Source organism: Moesziomyces antarcticus (assembly GCF_000747765.1).
Source record: "Moesziomyces antarcticus DNA, scaffold: scaffold_v10019, strain JCM 10317, whole genome shotgun sequence".
NCBI lineage: Eukaryota > Fungi > Basidiomycota > Ustilaginomycetes > Ustilaginales > Ustilaginaceae > Moesziomyces > Moesziomyces antarcticus.
In genome coordinates, this window is record NW_014638991.1 from 286,598 (window position 1) to 301,296 (window position 14,699).

The 14,699-nt window shown below is 61.7% G+C and overlaps 8 protein-coding genes across 8 annotated transcripts; 4 read left to right on the forward strand and 4 right to left on the reverse strand.

Moving 5' to 3' along the window:
- Positions 1-25: 25 nt before the first annotated feature.
- Positions 26-1,777, reverse strand: PAN0_019d5834 (lipid particle protein; the record flags this gene model as incomplete). The annotated part of the gene is made up of 1 exon (XM_014798768.1): positions 26-1,777. The coding sequence occupies one exon, from the start codon at positions 1,775-1,777 to the stop codon at positions 26-28; it is 1,752 nt and encodes a 583-aa protein (XP_014654254.1).
- Positions 1,778-2,449: 672 nt separating this feature from the next.
- PAN0_019c5835 (glycosyltransferase family 39 protein) lies at positions 2,450-5,392 on the forward strand (the record flags this gene model as incomplete). The annotated part of the gene is made up of 1 exon (XM_014798769.1): positions 2,450-5,392. One exon carries the CDS (start codon positions 2,450-2,452, stop codon positions 5,390-5,392), a length of 2,943 nt encoding a protein of 980 aa, XP_014654255.1.
- A 130-nt stretch (positions 5,393-5,522) lies between these two features.
- On the reverse strand, positions 5,523-6,767 carry PAN0_019d5836 (t-SNARE; the record flags this gene model as incomplete). Its single annotated transcript, XM_014798770.1, has 1 exon — positions 5,523-6,767. One exon carries the CDS (start codon positions 6,765-6,767, stop codon positions 5,523-5,525), a length of 1,245 nt encoding a protein of 414 aa, XP_014654256.1.
- A 325-nt stretch (positions 6,768-7,092) lies between these two features.
- PAN0_019c5837 (uncharacterized protein) lies at positions 7,093-9,279 on the forward strand (the record flags this gene model as incomplete). The annotated part of the gene is made up of 1 exon (XM_014798771.1): positions 7,093-9,279. The coding sequence occupies one exon, from the start codon at positions 7,093-7,095 to the stop codon at positions 9,277-9,279; it is 2,187 nt and encodes a 728-aa protein (XP_014654257.1).
- A 53-nt stretch (positions 9,280-9,332) lies between these two features.
- PAN0_019d5838 (uncharacterized protein) lies at positions 9,333-9,814 on the reverse strand (the record flags this gene model as incomplete). The annotated part of the gene is made up of 3 exons (XM_014798772.1): positions 9,333-9,350; positions 9,417-9,673; positions 9,739-9,814. The coding sequence occupies 3 exons, from the start codon at positions 9,812-9,814 to the stop codon at positions 9,333-9,335; spliced, it is 351 nt and encodes a 116-aa protein (XP_014654258.1).
- A 236-nt stretch (positions 9,815-10,050) lies between these two features.
- Positions 10,051-10,550, forward strand: PAN0_019c5839 (NADH dehydrogenase [ubiquinone] 1 beta subcomplex subunit 7; the record flags this gene model as incomplete). The annotated part of the gene is made up of 4 exons (XM_014798773.1): positions 10,051-10,130; positions 10,221-10,289; positions 10,384-10,413; positions 10,487-10,550. The coding sequence occupies 4 exons, from the start codon at positions 10,051-10,053 to the stop codon at positions 10,548-10,550; spliced, it is 243 nt and encodes an 80-aa protein (XP_014654259.1).
- A 107-nt stretch (positions 10,551-10,657) lies between these two features.
- On the reverse strand, positions 10,658-11,487 carry PAN0_019d5840 (CGI-121-domain-containing protein; the record flags this gene model as incomplete). The annotated part of the gene is made up of 2 exons (XM_014798774.1): positions 10,658-11,026; positions 11,089-11,487. 2 exons carry the CDS (start codon positions 11,485-11,487, stop codon positions 10,658-10,660), a joined length of 768 nt encoding a protein of 255 aa, XP_014654260.1.
- A 525-nt stretch (positions 11,488-12,012) lies between these two features.
- Positions 12,013-14,355, forward strand: PAN0_019c5841 (uncharacterized protein; the record flags this gene model as incomplete). Its single annotated transcript, XM_014798775.1, has 1 exon — positions 12,013-14,355. The coding sequence occupies one exon, from the start codon at positions 12,013-12,015 to the stop codon at positions 14,353-14,355; it is 2,343 nt and encodes a 780-aa protein (XP_014654261.1).
- Between the last annotated feature and the right edge of the window lie 344 nt (positions 14,356-14,699).

A 14,699-nucleotide genomic window follows, 5' to 3' on the forward strand; every position in this document is an offset into this window, starting at 1 on the left:
GTATTCTATTTGGTGTGCCTGAATGTTAAACGTCTACAAGGGCGTCCTGTTCGAGTTCCTCTGGATACCTTGGTCTTGTCTTTTCGATATCCAATAAGATATCGTGGAAGCACCACTCGACTGCATCGGCCGCCCAGAAGTGGTCGCAGTGTTCGGCCTCGTCCTGTCTCTTGAATCTAAGCAGCTTGACTGTCTTTTCCCTCTTTTCGATGCGTTCGATCAGCGGATCCGTGAGGACCAAAAAGTCCATACCGCCACTAAACACTGCCAGAGGCGGGAAGTTCTCGTCCCACCACTGTTCGAGTTGTGGGTCGAGCACGCATCCGCGCGTGGCGAAGCCATCCTTGCCCGCCCACCAATAAATCGACGCCGACGACACGGGCTGCGGGGTGAAGCGGAACATCTTTGCCTTGCGCCTGAGCAGCCAGTTCGCATCGGTCCACGCAAACAGAAACGCAAACATCTGGTACCCCAACAGCGCATACGGATACGCCGGTGTCCAGTCGTACGAGATCTTCATGAGCGGAATAAAATCCAGCACTCCAAAGAACCTCTTCCACCGGCCCCACTCCAACTGCCCCAACGTCGTAAACGGAAAGCACGACGTCAGCGGCCCCGCATACACCGCAGGCGCCAACGCCCCGAAATAGCTCAACTTCGCCCCAAGTTCCGGCACCATGCCCTTGGAGAGCGAGATGAACATCGTCCCGTTGCCCTGCGAATGACCGATGTAGGCGATGCGATCGTACCCCGTCTCCTTGCACACATAATCCACCATGGCGGGCAGATCGTAGATCGCCAGTTCGCGGATGTTGTAGTCCCAAAACCTCGGATCGGATCGTTTGTACGTGCGATGGCCCATATCAAACACGCCCCTATTATTCCCCAGAAATACCTGGTATCCTCCATGCCTTGCAAGCCAGAACGCAAGCGACCTCTCCTCAGACGTGACAAACGAACCGCTCGACTGGAAGAGGCCGTGCATGATGAGCACGGGAAACCCTCCTCGTCCATCGGAATGCTTGACGTGCGTGGTCTGCGGATCAATGATCCGGTTCATGCGCAGAAAGTATCCATCCTGCGTCTCGACCGTCTCGTTCCTGATCTCGAACCCGCACTGCGCCGCATAGTAGCGTACGTCCTTGACGAGTTTTTCGTTGCGCCAGCGTTTGGGATCGTCCCACTGCTTCTGCTCGGCCACTGAGGGGGCAAAGAACTTGGGCACCGCAGCGAGCAGCCGCACCGATAGCGCCCACACCACCACGAGCACCAGGAAGAACGAAGAGAGCACGTTGGCGGTGGTTTGGGTCACCACGAGACGCGCGCGCGAGTACAGCGTCGGCCGCGAGTAGGGAGGTGCACCTCCTCTGCGCGCAAACGTCGTCGAGATGCTATCGCGCGTCGAACGCCGATTCAGATGCCCAGGCTTGGCGCTTCCATTCGTGTATGCCTTCGAGGACGACGAGGAGCGCGAGCGGCTCGAGCCGGGCTGAACGTCTTGATCGTCAGGATGCAGCAGCGGATCCTCCTCAAAGCCCGTGGGGACGTGCGTGTAGAGCGCGCGCCCGCTGATGGCTTCGCTCGACGGCTTGTCGACGCGGATGCGCATGCTCGCCGCCGACGACGGCCGGCTGATGGGCTCGGTGTTGGAGCGCAGAAAGTCGGACAGCGCCGAGGCTGCGGCGGTGTCGTGGTTGACGAGGTGACCGTCGATGAGCACGCTCTCGTTGCGCGCCGACTTGGCGCCCCGCTCGGCCCCTTGTGCTGGGCCCGACATGCTTGCAGAGAAGTATAGGAGATGGAGGTGGGGGGGCAAACGACGCACGGCGATCCCTGCGGCCAGTGTGTGTGACTGTGTGTTTGAGGAACGCACTGCAGATCAGCTGGCAATTGACGCACATGCACGGCTGGGCGAGCGTGCATTTCACAGGTCAGATTTCGCCGAGCGGTTCGAGCCTGAGTCGGCCGTCTGAGCCGCAAAACACCGCCAGAGAGAAAGACAGCGAGGATTTGCCGAGATCGTAGCCAAGCGAGCTGGCCATCCAAAAAGCAATGACGATGCGGCGCGCAAAAGCTCGAAATTGGAGTGTAAGATCGTCAACAGCAACACATTTAGGCTCGGCGCGTTGGTTGGCTCGGCGGCGTGCAGCAGCAGGGCAGTGCAGTGCCGTGCAGTGCAGCGACGAGTGTTGGGCTCGGCTTTTCTTCCAGTTGAAGCCTGCCTCGCTCGCCCGCACGCGCCATCCTTCGCCAACGCTGACGACCGACCCAAAGCCAAAGCCAAAGCCAAATCATAACGATCCTCCCTCCCTTGCCCGGCTCATCCGACACCCATCGCTCATCAGCTCTTCCGGAACAGCCGATGCGCTGACTACACCACTCGGAAGGTCCTATCGATCCGCTGCTCTCGTGTGCTTCTGCCAGCAGCTGCTGCTGATCATCATCCGAAATGGCCTCTCTCGGCCAGACAGCCGGCGGCATGCGCTCTCGACAGCAACACGCTGCCGCTGAACTGCCGCCGCCGCCGCCGCCGCCTCACTCCGAGAAGCCTTCGCTCTACACCAGCGGCACGCAGCTCGGATCAGCCAACAACGACTCCACTCGGACAAAGTCGGGCAAGCTCTACTCGAATCACGCCAACATGCACACCACCGGCCTCGGCCTCGGCATCGGCGCCCAACCAGGCGCATCCGCTGCGGCCACCAACGTCGTCTCGGCCAAGGAGCATCGCATCATCGCCGCCCTCGTCATCGTCGCCCTCGTCGTCCGCATGTACCGCCTCGGTCAGCCCTCGAGCGTCGTCTTTGACGAGGTCCACTTTGGCGGCTTTGCGTCCAAGTACATCCACGGCCGCTTCTTCATGGACGTCCACCCGCCGCTCGCAAAGCTCCTCATCACCCTCGCAGCCTGGCTCGGCGGCTTCAACGGCGACTTTGACTTTAAGGACATCGGACGCGAGTATCTCCATGGCAAGGACACGCCCGTCCCCTATGTCATGATGCGCGGCCTCAACGCCCTCCTCGGCGTCGCCACCGTTCCGCTTGCCTACCTCACTCTCCGAGGTCTCTCCCTCCGCGCCTCCACAGCCACGCTCGGTGCGCTCTTTGTCCTCTTTGACAATGCGCTTACCGCACAGAGCCGCCTCATCCTCCTCGACTCCATCCTCGTCTTCTTCACCGCGCTCACCATCTACTTGTGGGTCGCCTTCTGCAACGAGGAGAAGCGCGCGCCCTTCTCGCTCCGTTGGTGGTCGCTCCTCTCGCTCACCGGTCTCAGCCTCGGCGCCGTCGCGAGCTCAAAGTGGGTCGGCCTCTTCACCATCGCCACCATCGGCATCTCGGTCATCGCACAGCTCTGGGAGCATCTCGGCAACGTTCGCCAGCCCGTGCGGGTGGTCGCGCGTCACTTTTGCGCACGCGCCATCTGCCTCATCGGCCTGCCCATCCTCGTCTACCTCTTCACCTTTGCCATCCACCTCGGCCTCCTCCATCGCAGCGGCGAGGGCGACCCCTTCATGAGCAGCGCCTTCCAGCACACGCTGCACGGACACGGCATGGCCGACACCTTTGCCGACGTGGCGCTCGGCTCCACCGTCGCCATCAAGCACCTCAACACCCAGGGCGGCTATCTGCACTCGCACACCGCCGTCTACCCGGCCGGCAGCCAGCAGCAGCAGATCACGCTCTATCCGCACTCGGACGACAACAACAACTGGCTCATCGTCAAGGCGCCCGGGCCCGAAGACCCGGCTCCCAAGCTCGACGACAAGGGCCATCCGCTGCGCCCCGAGGACGAGGTGAGCCGCTTCCACCAGGAACCCATCCGCTACCTCACCCACGGCATGGAAATCCGCCTCATCCACAACGCCACCGACAAGCGTCTGCACAGCCACGACACCAACCGCCCACCCGTGACCGAGAGCGACTACCAGAACGAGGTGACCGCCTACGGCTTCGAGGGCTTCGGTGGCGATGCCAACGACAACTTCCACGTGGAGATCGTCCAGGGCGACAAGCGCGACCGCCACTCGTCGACGCGCGTGCGTGCGCTGCGCACCCACTTCCGCCTGCGCCACACGCTCACCGGCTGCTACCTCTTCTCGCACAAGGTCACGCTGCCCGACTGGGGATTCGGACAGCAGGAGGTGACGTGCAACAAGAACCCCACCATGCCCAACTCGCTGTGGTACGTCGAGACCAACACGCACCCGCTGCTCGAGCATCCCAAGGAGGCAAACGCGCACATCGACCGCGTCAACTACCGCCGTCCGTCGTTCCTGGAGCGCTTCTGGGAGCTGCAGAACGTCATGTGGGAGACCAATGCCGGTTTGACCGACCGCCACGCCTACGACTCGCGCCCGCAGACCTGGCCGCTCCTCAAGCGCGGCATCAACTTTTGGACCAAGGACCACCGCCAGATCTACCTGATTGGCAATCCGTTTGTGTGGTTCGGTGCCTTCGCCTCGGTGCTCGCCTACCTCGGCGCACGCGGCCTGCTCATGCTTCGGGCGCAGCGCGGCTTCGGCGATCTCAAGGACAGCCGCGTGCGCTTCTACGATCAGACGTGCGGATTTCTCGTGCTCGGCTGGGCGCTGCACTATCTGCCGTTCTTCCTGATGCATCGCCAGCTCTTCCTGCACCACTACCTGCCCGCGCTCTACTTTTCCATCCTCGTCGCCGCCGTCGTGCTCGACTTTGCCACCTCCACACTGCGGCCGCGCTTCCGACTGATCGCCAGCGTCGTCGTGACCGTCGTGGTGCTCGCCGGGTTCTTGCGGTATACGCCGCTGACCTACGGGTCGGACTGGACGCTGCAGGCTTGCGAAAAGGCGCGCTGGAGGAAGGGGTGGGACTTCAACTGTGCGCAGTTCCCACGCGATCTGGTCGAGTTTAAGAACTTCCCGCCGAGCGTACAGACGCTCGAGTGGGCGCAGGGCAAGGACGCGCCACATGCGGCGCTGGTCGACGCGAGCGCGAATGTGACGCAGGAGGTGGGCGCCGGGGTGGCTGAGCCGGGAAGGCATGCGTTTGACCATGTGCCCCTGCGTGCCATGCAGTCGTCGGCAGCCGAGGCGTACCAGCATCTCAAGGACGGACTCCAGCACGAGGTCGAGTACGTCAAGGGCAAGGTCGGGTTGGGCGCAGCGGTTGAGCACGATCCAGTGGCGGCGGGCAAGGCGGCTGATCCGGCGGGTCTGGATCAGCAGCAGATCGAGCAGGTGATGCTCGAAGGAACCGCACCCGTGGTCAAGGACGCTGCGGCATCGGCGGCCTCGTCGGCTGCACCGCACGAGCCGAGCTCGGCAGCACAGCTCGACGCTCATGCGGACCAAGAGGCGCACGAGGCCGCCGACGTCGTCCAGGCCGACCGCGAATCGCCCCTGCACGACTAGACTCCCACCGCACACGGATAAAACGCAAAGGCACGTCGAAGTGTCACGGACATCGAGTCAGAATCCAACGGATGTACCTCATCCCTCCCACACGCGGGCAGTGTGAGAAAGCTCTGGCATTGAGTGGAGATCACTGTGGTGACTGTGCGAACAGCTTCCAGAACGGTTTGATGATGATGACCGCGATAAGGAGGGCGATGAGCAGGCACAGGAAGAGGATGCACTGTCTCCTTCCACTTCTCCTCTGATACGTCGTGGCCTGTTGAAGCTCCTGTACTGCGCCCTTGATTTCGCGGCTCATGAGCTCGACGTTGTAGTCGATGCGATCGAGCATGGTGCCCTGGTCAATCACGAGCGTCTGCAAATCTCCAAACAGCTGTGCGAGTTCCTGGATCGACTTGGCGATCTCGTCAATCTCCCTCGACCTCTGCTGGATCTCTCGATCCGCACTGCTCAGCTGCTGTTCCTCGTCCAACATCAACAGATTGCTCTGCGACGGAGATTCCAGCAGCTGCTGCCGCGACAGTTCGACATCCTCCCGTACCGCCAACTCGCTATCACGAAAGCTATCGTCCTTGGTCATTGGTGGAGCTAGCCCACGCGCGGCACGGATGTCTCGATCCCTAACCTCCATCCCCTTCATCCTCTTGAGGTACAGCGATTGTTGCTTTCGGAATGCTCCACTGAGATCCTGCACGCGCGTAGCCAGTGCAGTCTGAACGTTTTGTGCCAGGGCGACTTGGCGAACCGTGACATCCGACTGATTGCGCTGAGCTTCGCGCATCAGATGCTGCGTGAACGACGCCAGACCCGCAACGAGCCGAGAGCATCGTCGGAAGTCCTTGGTGATGTCGAGTGCGAGTGCTTCGATCTGCTGCTCCTCGGACGACTTGTCGGCGAATCCGGGGCGCAGATGCTTTTCATGCAGACGCGAGAGCCGATCCATGCGCGGCCGGATCGAAACGAGGATCTGGTCCACCTGATCCGACACATCCATCCACTTGGGCGGCAACTCGGACCCACCCTCTCCACCAACGGCGAGTGCAATGTGGCCTTCGCGCGAGCGGCGTGAAAGCAGACCATGCGACTCGGAATCTTCGCCCCGCCCCGGCTGGTTCAGCGATGAAGAACCCAGCGGATCATCCGAGTCGGTGTACGGCGCTTGGAAGTAGATATCACCTGTGCTGGAGGTGCGGTCGCGCGCGCGTGATGATGGTCCGGCCGATTCGCGATACGAGAGGAAAAGAAGCGTGCGCGACCGTGTCTGACCCAGATACGACGAGGATGCCGACGAGGATCCGGCTGCAGCTGCCGAAGATCCCGATGCATACGGCGGAGGCGTGGACGACGAGCCCAGCGGATAGTGCGCCGCCATCGTCAGAACCCAACCCGATTGACAGGGTTTCGAGAAAGATGCTGAATGCAAGCGGGTGGGAAGGAGGCAGATGTGGCTCTTCGCAGCCAAGCTTTACTCCACCGAGAGTCACAAGAGTCCGTGCGGTGCCTGCATCGGGATTTTGGAGCGGTTCCTGAATGTTAAGCCAGGGCGCGTCATAGAAGCCGGATTGCGGCAGAGAGAGTGTTGGTTGGCGCGGGCGAGTGTTCGCGATTTCATATTCCCGCTCCCTTGCGCATTCGTCCGCACCCCCCACCACCACCGACTTGGCTGCACACACGCTTCGGAGCAGCGGTGTCGCACCATGGGGCCCAAGAAGAAGCAGCGTCTCTCCGACGGCACGCGCGCATCCACAAAGCCCGTCTCAACCTCCTCCACCCGCAGCCGCACGCGCTCCACCTCGGCCGCACCCGCCGCCTCCACCACCACGCCGCCCGCATCAAAGAAGGGAAAAGGAAAGGGCAAGCAAACACAGACCGGCAAGTCCCCAGTCAAACGAGAGCAAGATGCACTCGCACGTCTATCGCCCGTATGGGAGGCCGACTCGGCGCCAAAGATGACATGCTGGGTCGAGATTCCGCCCCTGCACCCCCGCCCGACCGAGGACGAGCTCCTGTTCGTACGGCCACGCACGATCACAGAGTTGAACGCCAAGGGAAAGCAGCGCGAAGGGGCCCTGCTACATGATCTCGATCGTTCTGCTGGCAAAGTCGATCCGTTCCATTTCACCGAAGAGGACTTGCGAGACGAGTCCGACGGCCGACAGCTCTTTGCCTTCCAGCCCAAGCCGCCCAAACCACGCAAGACCGCGTCCACACCCCGGCCCACACAGCCACCACACGATGGACTGGAGGACCTCTTCCTCGGCAGCCATGCAGGCCCCTCGACCGCATCCGCACAACCGGACCAGACTCGACCACTCTTCTTCCACGGCGAATCGGACGACGAAGACGCGCGGCGCAACGGCCCCCCCTCCCGCACAAAACCACCGGTCTCACAACCCAAGGTCAAAGCGGAACCCGCCGCCAACGGACGGCAACCCAACGGACTTTCCAAGCCCTCCAAGTCTGACAAGAGCCGGTCGCAGTCGGCTGGCGCGCAACCGCCCGCGTCGAGTCGAGAAAAGAAGCGCAGCCGGTCGGTCGAGCGTGTGCGCGACGAGGGTGCGGGCAAGAAACGCGGCGATGACATCAAGAATCTGCACTCCGAGCTCAACGAAGACGCATTTGCGCGCTCCACCGGCCCACGCCACAAGGAGGAGTACCGCACCAAGCTCGCCGCGCTCTCCCAGGCGCGCAAGAAAGCCAAGCTCGAGCGCGGCGAGAGTCTGAGCGCATCCGAATCCGATCAAGCTGCATCGAAATCACGCCCAAACGGTCGGGCCACGTCCGTTTCCAGTGGCTCAGATAGCGGTTCGGGCAGCGGCACGAGCAGCGGCGATTCGAGCGACTCTTCGTCGAGCGGCGACTTTATCGTAGGCGACGACCAGATCGAGTACGACGAAGGCTTCGATCCGAAAGATGCTGAGCCTGCACGGCCTCTCCCCTCTGCGGCAGCTGCGGCAGCGAACCTGCCCAAAGCCGGCAGCAAGTATAAGCGGGACAGCGATGGACGCATCCGACTCATGCCCATCCACTCACACGCCGCCATGTCGGGCTCGTCGTCCTCCGTGCTGGCCGCGCACGGGCTCGGGCTCGGCGCACGCAAGGGGCTGGATGAGCTGTGCCTCGACTGGCTCGAGTGGGCCGTCGCGCGTGTGCTCGTCACCTGGTCCTCCCTCAGCCCCGCGGACCGCGAACGCCTCGAGCGCAACCGTGCGGCGCTCAAATCGCGCACGCGCTCCACCGAAGAGAGCGTCGGCAGCGTAGCCATGCGGCGCCAGTTCAAATGGTACCTCATCAACTACCCCAAAATGCACGTCGAAGCTCTCTTCACCGACGAGATCGACCGCTTCGGCAGCCTCGCCAAGCAGGGCTGTGGCATCTGCCACCGCCGCTCGCAAAAGCCCCAAGCCCGCGTCACATTCTCGGGCTCTCGATACAACCAGCAAACCCTCGCCCCCCTCTCCACCCAAGACGATTCTTCGACCGAGTCGTCGGAGTCGGAGGCGAGTGATCGAAGCGACGATGACGAGACGTGGCGCGAGCCGGGGACGGACGCAAAAGGTCGTTCGGGGCACGTATTCTACGCGGGCAACCACTGCGCGCACCGTGCGGCGGTGCTGCATGCACTGCACCACTGGGAGTGGACGGCAATGCAAACCCTCGCGCGCCACGAGAGCATCCGCTACATCCGCCGCCAGCTCTGGCGCAAGAGCCGCAACGGTCGCGGCAAAGACGGCGCCCCCGGCGCAGGCGCATACGAAGTCGCCTTCTGCATCACCGAAATGATCAGCCCCACCGGCCGATGCACCTGGAAATCCAAACCCGACACCCGCGCCACCTCGGAGCTCGACAGACTCCGCCGCAGGTTGAAGAGCCTCACCGACTAGGCGATTGCAGTCAACCGTGCAAAGTAACCTCGAAAGTGCATTGCGTATCTAGTCTAGTTGGCACCTCCAGTCTGTACCCAAAATCAAGACTGATTAGCTTTGTGTTCATTGTGTGAGAGTTAGGATGAGGATCTTACCATGACGGCGTCCATTTCTTCTGGCGAGAAGGCGAGCGCAGGAGTCTTCCAGAACCTCTCGGGCAGCAGATGGATATCCTCCGCGGCCTCTCTTCCGTTCATATCCACTCCCTGTTGCTGCCCACTGGTGGTTGCTTGTTGAGACTGAAGTTTTTCCGGGTGGAAATGCGGACCCGAACTAAACACCTTTTGGAAATGCTCGAACGAGGACACTACGCTTGCTGGTGCCTCGGGGTGCGGGTGGGGCGTATGCGATTCTATCCCCACAACAACAACATCAGCTATCCATCTTCACACGCACTGGTAGGGAGAAGGGACTTACGCTTGGGAGCTTTTCGGTCTGGGAACCTGAATCCAGGCTTGTGCACATGTGCACGTCGAACGAGTGTGCGCAACATGGTTGAGATGGTGGTCAATCGGAAGGTGGAGCGTCCGATTCGTGCCGAGCCTCTCGGCTCTTTCCACAGGCGTCATAACCAAAAAAATCGCACAGCGTGTTACACCGAACAAGACTGTTTTTTTCGTACGGAATTCGAGCGCTACACGTGACGAGAGCTTCCCCCCAAGCGTCCGTCGCCATTACTCCTCGAACCAACCTTACCTCTTCAATACCAACACTCGAAGCACTCACACAATGGCCGACACACATACCGCTTCTGTAGACGAGGCTAACGCCGCCCGTCTCCCACTCGGATACCGCGACCAGTGCTCTGCGTACGTTCCCCCAAACCCCCACGTACACACCTGGTGCCAACCGAATAGCAATCAGGAAGATGGAACTGACCCGCTTTGCCACGCGAACAGCCTGCTCATCCCGCTCAACAAGTGCAGGAAACAGACACTCTATGCGCCCTGGAAGTGCGAGGACGAACGGTAGGCCTTCTCCTTTCACTCAGATCCTCACACACGGTTGATGGGCCCGGTACTGACTCTCTCTTCACTTGGCTTATGATGTTGCGTGGCATAGTCACACATACGAAAAGTGCCAATACGACGAGTAAGCTTCCACCCACACCCTCGCCCTCGTCAACAACGCTTTGGAATCGATACTGACAACGATCATTGAACAGCTTCATCCGCAGACAACGCGAGCTCTCACAACTCAAGAAGGCCAAGGCCGAGGCTGACGAGTAGACCGTCCACGCACCGCTCTGCCACAGCCATGCTTTCATCGCGCTGAATCCTCGCGCCGGCAATCCACGCAATTTTCGAAGTATTCCAAGTGTCGCTGGTGATTCCGGCTATGCGGCCACGAGCTTCATGGCGACGCATGTGCAGATGATGTCCTCGTACCTCTGGTGCCACGATTGTGTGTCGGCGTTGCTGAGCAGCTTGGCATCGATCTGGAGCTTGTAGATCTTGTTGAGCTCTTTCCAGTCGGTCACTAGTTTCCCTTGCCCTTCGGATGGGAGGTACTTTCCGAATCGAATGGCCTGGTCTAGAACCAGCGATTCCTCGGCCTGAGTGGAGGGAAGTGTGAGGTTGGGACCGACAACCTCGGTCATCGCTTGGAGGATCTGATCCGGATCCGCATCGCTCGCTGAAAACTTGACCAGCAGAAGCGATGTTGATTTCGGCGACAGACCGAACCGTTTCAACGACTCGCCCACCTGCAACCACCTGTCAGCCCATCTCTCCACTCTGAACGGTCACGACGGGGGGTGTGACTTACATTGTTTCCCGGATTGAGCATATAGATCACCTCGGAATGCGGAGTTTTGGACTTCATCCCACCTATGCTTCCCTCTCCTTCGCGGAATCGTTTCGCGTCAGCGTCCCAGCTGCGCGCACACACAACAGCCGCCTGCGTGACCGCCGTAAGCACATGCTGCTTCGAGCACAGCTTGGTCGGGTCGAGAAACGCAAAGTCGAGCCTAGCTCGCTCTGCATCTGCCTGCTGCACCTCCAATTCGGACGCTCCCGTGTCTGTCGACGTCGGAAGCTGCGAGGCCGCAATGATGCGTCGGATGATGCCCGCCGATTGCGTGTCGGGGTGGAGCTGCGAAAAGTGCGCCAGATGCACGCGCTGAAGCGGCCCCGGCAGCGTCCCTGGCAGCGATATCGACTCCATCGCTTTCTTCCTTTAACTGCAGAGATGCCGGATCGAACGAAGAAAGTCGGATGATCCGAAGGCAGAGCGAGGATAGGTCGAAGAGGCTCGAGAGGAAGTGAGGGAGGATGGGAGCAGCACGCGCCGAGTCCCGAACAAAAATTGCGCCGACGAGCCAACCCGCCTCCACTCTCTCACGCTCTAAGAAGCTCGAGTTGGACCCTGAGAGACCATCTCGGACCTCGCTCTTCGCTCTCCCAACAAGAGGCCGCAGTCGAGCTAAGCCCCGCCATCCCTCTCTCTTCGGACAGAGTCGCAGCTTCGGCGCCAGTCCGGCACAGCTCCGGCACGTTCAGCAGAGCCGTCTGCACCGCTCCTTTCGGCACGTCCCGAAGATCACGCTGACTCATTACCAGCGCGCGTCTCGCCAGTCACACTCCATCGGCGGCTCAGCTTCAAGGCTGGCGTGGCGAGTCGTGGATCTTCCGCCATCCCTAGCCGCTAGCTGAAAGCACGAATCGCCCTGAACCTTGCTCTCTGCCCACCATGAGCGCAGCCACACCTTCGAGTATGCCATCATTGGGTGATCGGCATCTGACACCGACCATGTCGCCGCACGATCCCAGCCTGCGCTCGCTCTTGGGCTCCCTCTTCGAACCCAACTTTCTCATCCTCATAACGTACCTCGCCATCAATCTCTATCTCGCCTTTCGCGTCATCCGACTCGCAACACGCAGGCACGGCGAGCTCAGGACCACGCCGCCCGAGTCAGGCGAGCTGGGCCTCCTCAACGAGCACGGAGACATGTCTTTCGAGAGATGCATGCAAGCGCACGATACCCTCTTCCATCCCGCGCAACACCGCAAACGCAAGCGCTCCGATACCCCTGCCGCCGACGCGCTCATTCGCACTGCCACCTGGGCCTTCAAGTCGGACGCTGCCCGTGTCAAGCTGCTGTTTGCCTTGCTCGCTCTGCTCAGCCTAGGCTCGACGTGGTACTACATGATCGCCTTCCTGCGCCACTCGTACGCATCCTATCTTGAGCGGTGTCACCTCACCGGATATTTGCTTCCGCCGCAACCACCCGCCTTCCAGCTCGATGCGCCTCATCTGCTTGCACCCGCCGTGCACCTGCGCCTGCTGCGTATCTCGCAGTGGCTGGGGTCGCTGAGCCTCTTCAAGGAGGCATGGATGGAGGTCATCCGCGACGCTCCCGCGTGGTGGTGGAGCAGCGAGATCTGCATCGTCACCGTCGGAGCATGGGCGCTCTTCCTGCGCCACGAGTCCAAGCGTCTGCGCATGCCGCACGTGTGGATCGTCATGGCGCTCGGACAGCTCGTCGCCATCAGCTTTGCGCTCAACCTCTTCCAGCTCGCCGTCGTCTACCGCCTCGACACCCGCGACATGCTCGCCGCGCGCGCAGACAAGGTCCATAAGCCCAAACACCGCGTCATTGAGCCGCTCGACCAATCGCCATCCCCATCACCCGAACCTTCGCCCGAAGATGATCCAGATGCAGGCCCATTTCGCGTCATGGTGGTGGGACCAGAACGCCAAAGACCATACTTTGCCTCGCGTGAAGGCCTGCCTCCCACCCCGCGCGACTCGCCCGATCCAGACATGCGCATCATCTCCACCAACGTGATGGTGCAGCGGAAGCCGCTGCCGCCCGTCCCCACGCTCATGGACAAGGTCGGCCGCATCCTGCAGCGATGCATCCCCGAACGAATCGGACTGCCCCTCTTTGTTCTCGCTGGCCTGTCTTCGGTGCTGCAGCATCCGGACAGCTTCACCAAGGTGATGATCATGCATCTCTTCCCGCTGCTGATCTCCCTGTACCCCGCCTACGATCAGATCGGCGTCGCCGAGCATGGCCCTCGCAGCCGCCCTCGATCGCGCTTTGGCAGCAACGTCGAACACTCTCCTTCGCCGCCGCCCACCATGCTGCTCACCAAAAAGCAGGCGCTGCGCAAGCTCTTGGCTCGCAGCAACCCTGACGTGCGGGCGCTGCAGGACGCAAAGACCTTCTATCTCGGACTGGGTTTGGCGAGCGTCGTTCTGCGAACCTGGCTCACATCGGCGTGCTTCTCTCAGACCAAGGACGATGGCTGGACGCTGCAGCGCGCATGGCGTACGCTCAAGCTGCTCTTCCCCACCACATTTCTGCGCCACCCAGCACAGGGCTCCATCAGCTCGGACCACGTGTGCGTCGCGCTGAGCGTCGCCGCCTTTGTGCTCGTCGAGAGCGGCGTGTGGCTGTGGAAAGCAGCTCGCGCGAGCCCCAGCGCGGCCTGGGGCGAGCCGTGGGACTTTGAGCCCGAGATCGACGACGATGCCATGGACATGCCCAAGCCCGAGACGCTGCGGCTGGACGAGGCCGATCGAAGCTGGATCGAGACGCAGGCACGTGTGGTAGTGGCGCTGCTCGTTCTCTCACCTGTGCTCGGCGGGAATGCGACGCTGTCGCTCTACCTTGCGCTGCGATGCGACTGGGTGGAGCAGGACCGACGCAAGCGCGATCGGGACGACCAGGACATGCTGCGAGGCTCGCCCGACCGCGACCGCGACGGACTCGAGCTGTACGAGGAGACCGAAGAGGTGCGACTCGTCGAGAACACCGAAGGCGAGCGATACGTCGAACTGCGCAAGATCAAAATCAAGGTGGCGCGTCCGGGACACGCCGCTGCGGCTACCGGCGAAGGAAATGAAGGTGGGGCGGCGGGTGGTGCAGCGGGTGGTGCAGCGGGTGGTGCAGCGGCGGTTGCAGACACTCCGCCGCCCGGTGACGGTGATTGGGGAGCGGAGATGACGCCGCCGCCCGAGCAACCCGCGAGACGCACGCCGCCGGTGCGGCACCGGCATCCACCGCAGCGCTACGGCGACGACTGAGCCGCTCGCTAGCGCCAACGTGCGCCATTGTGTGCTATGATTAAGTTCGTATTTCAGCTATCGACTCGGCTTGACCGGCGAGCCGTTGTGTACCGGCCAAGCTAGCCGAATGCAACGCAAGTTTCGGATGGTGTGCCGAAGATCGATAGCTCTAAGCGGTGTGGATGATTGGAGCAGCCAAGCGGCGTTGTGGATGGTGAGGCGACAGAGCATGTGCTTCGGCGAGCTCGGGACGCGGAGGGCGAAAAGGCCGATGCAGGTTCGCAGCCGGCCAGCCAATGATGAATTCTGGCTTGCCTCGGTCGGCTCGGGGTGGAGTGCCGAGGGCGAGTGAGCGTTGGCCG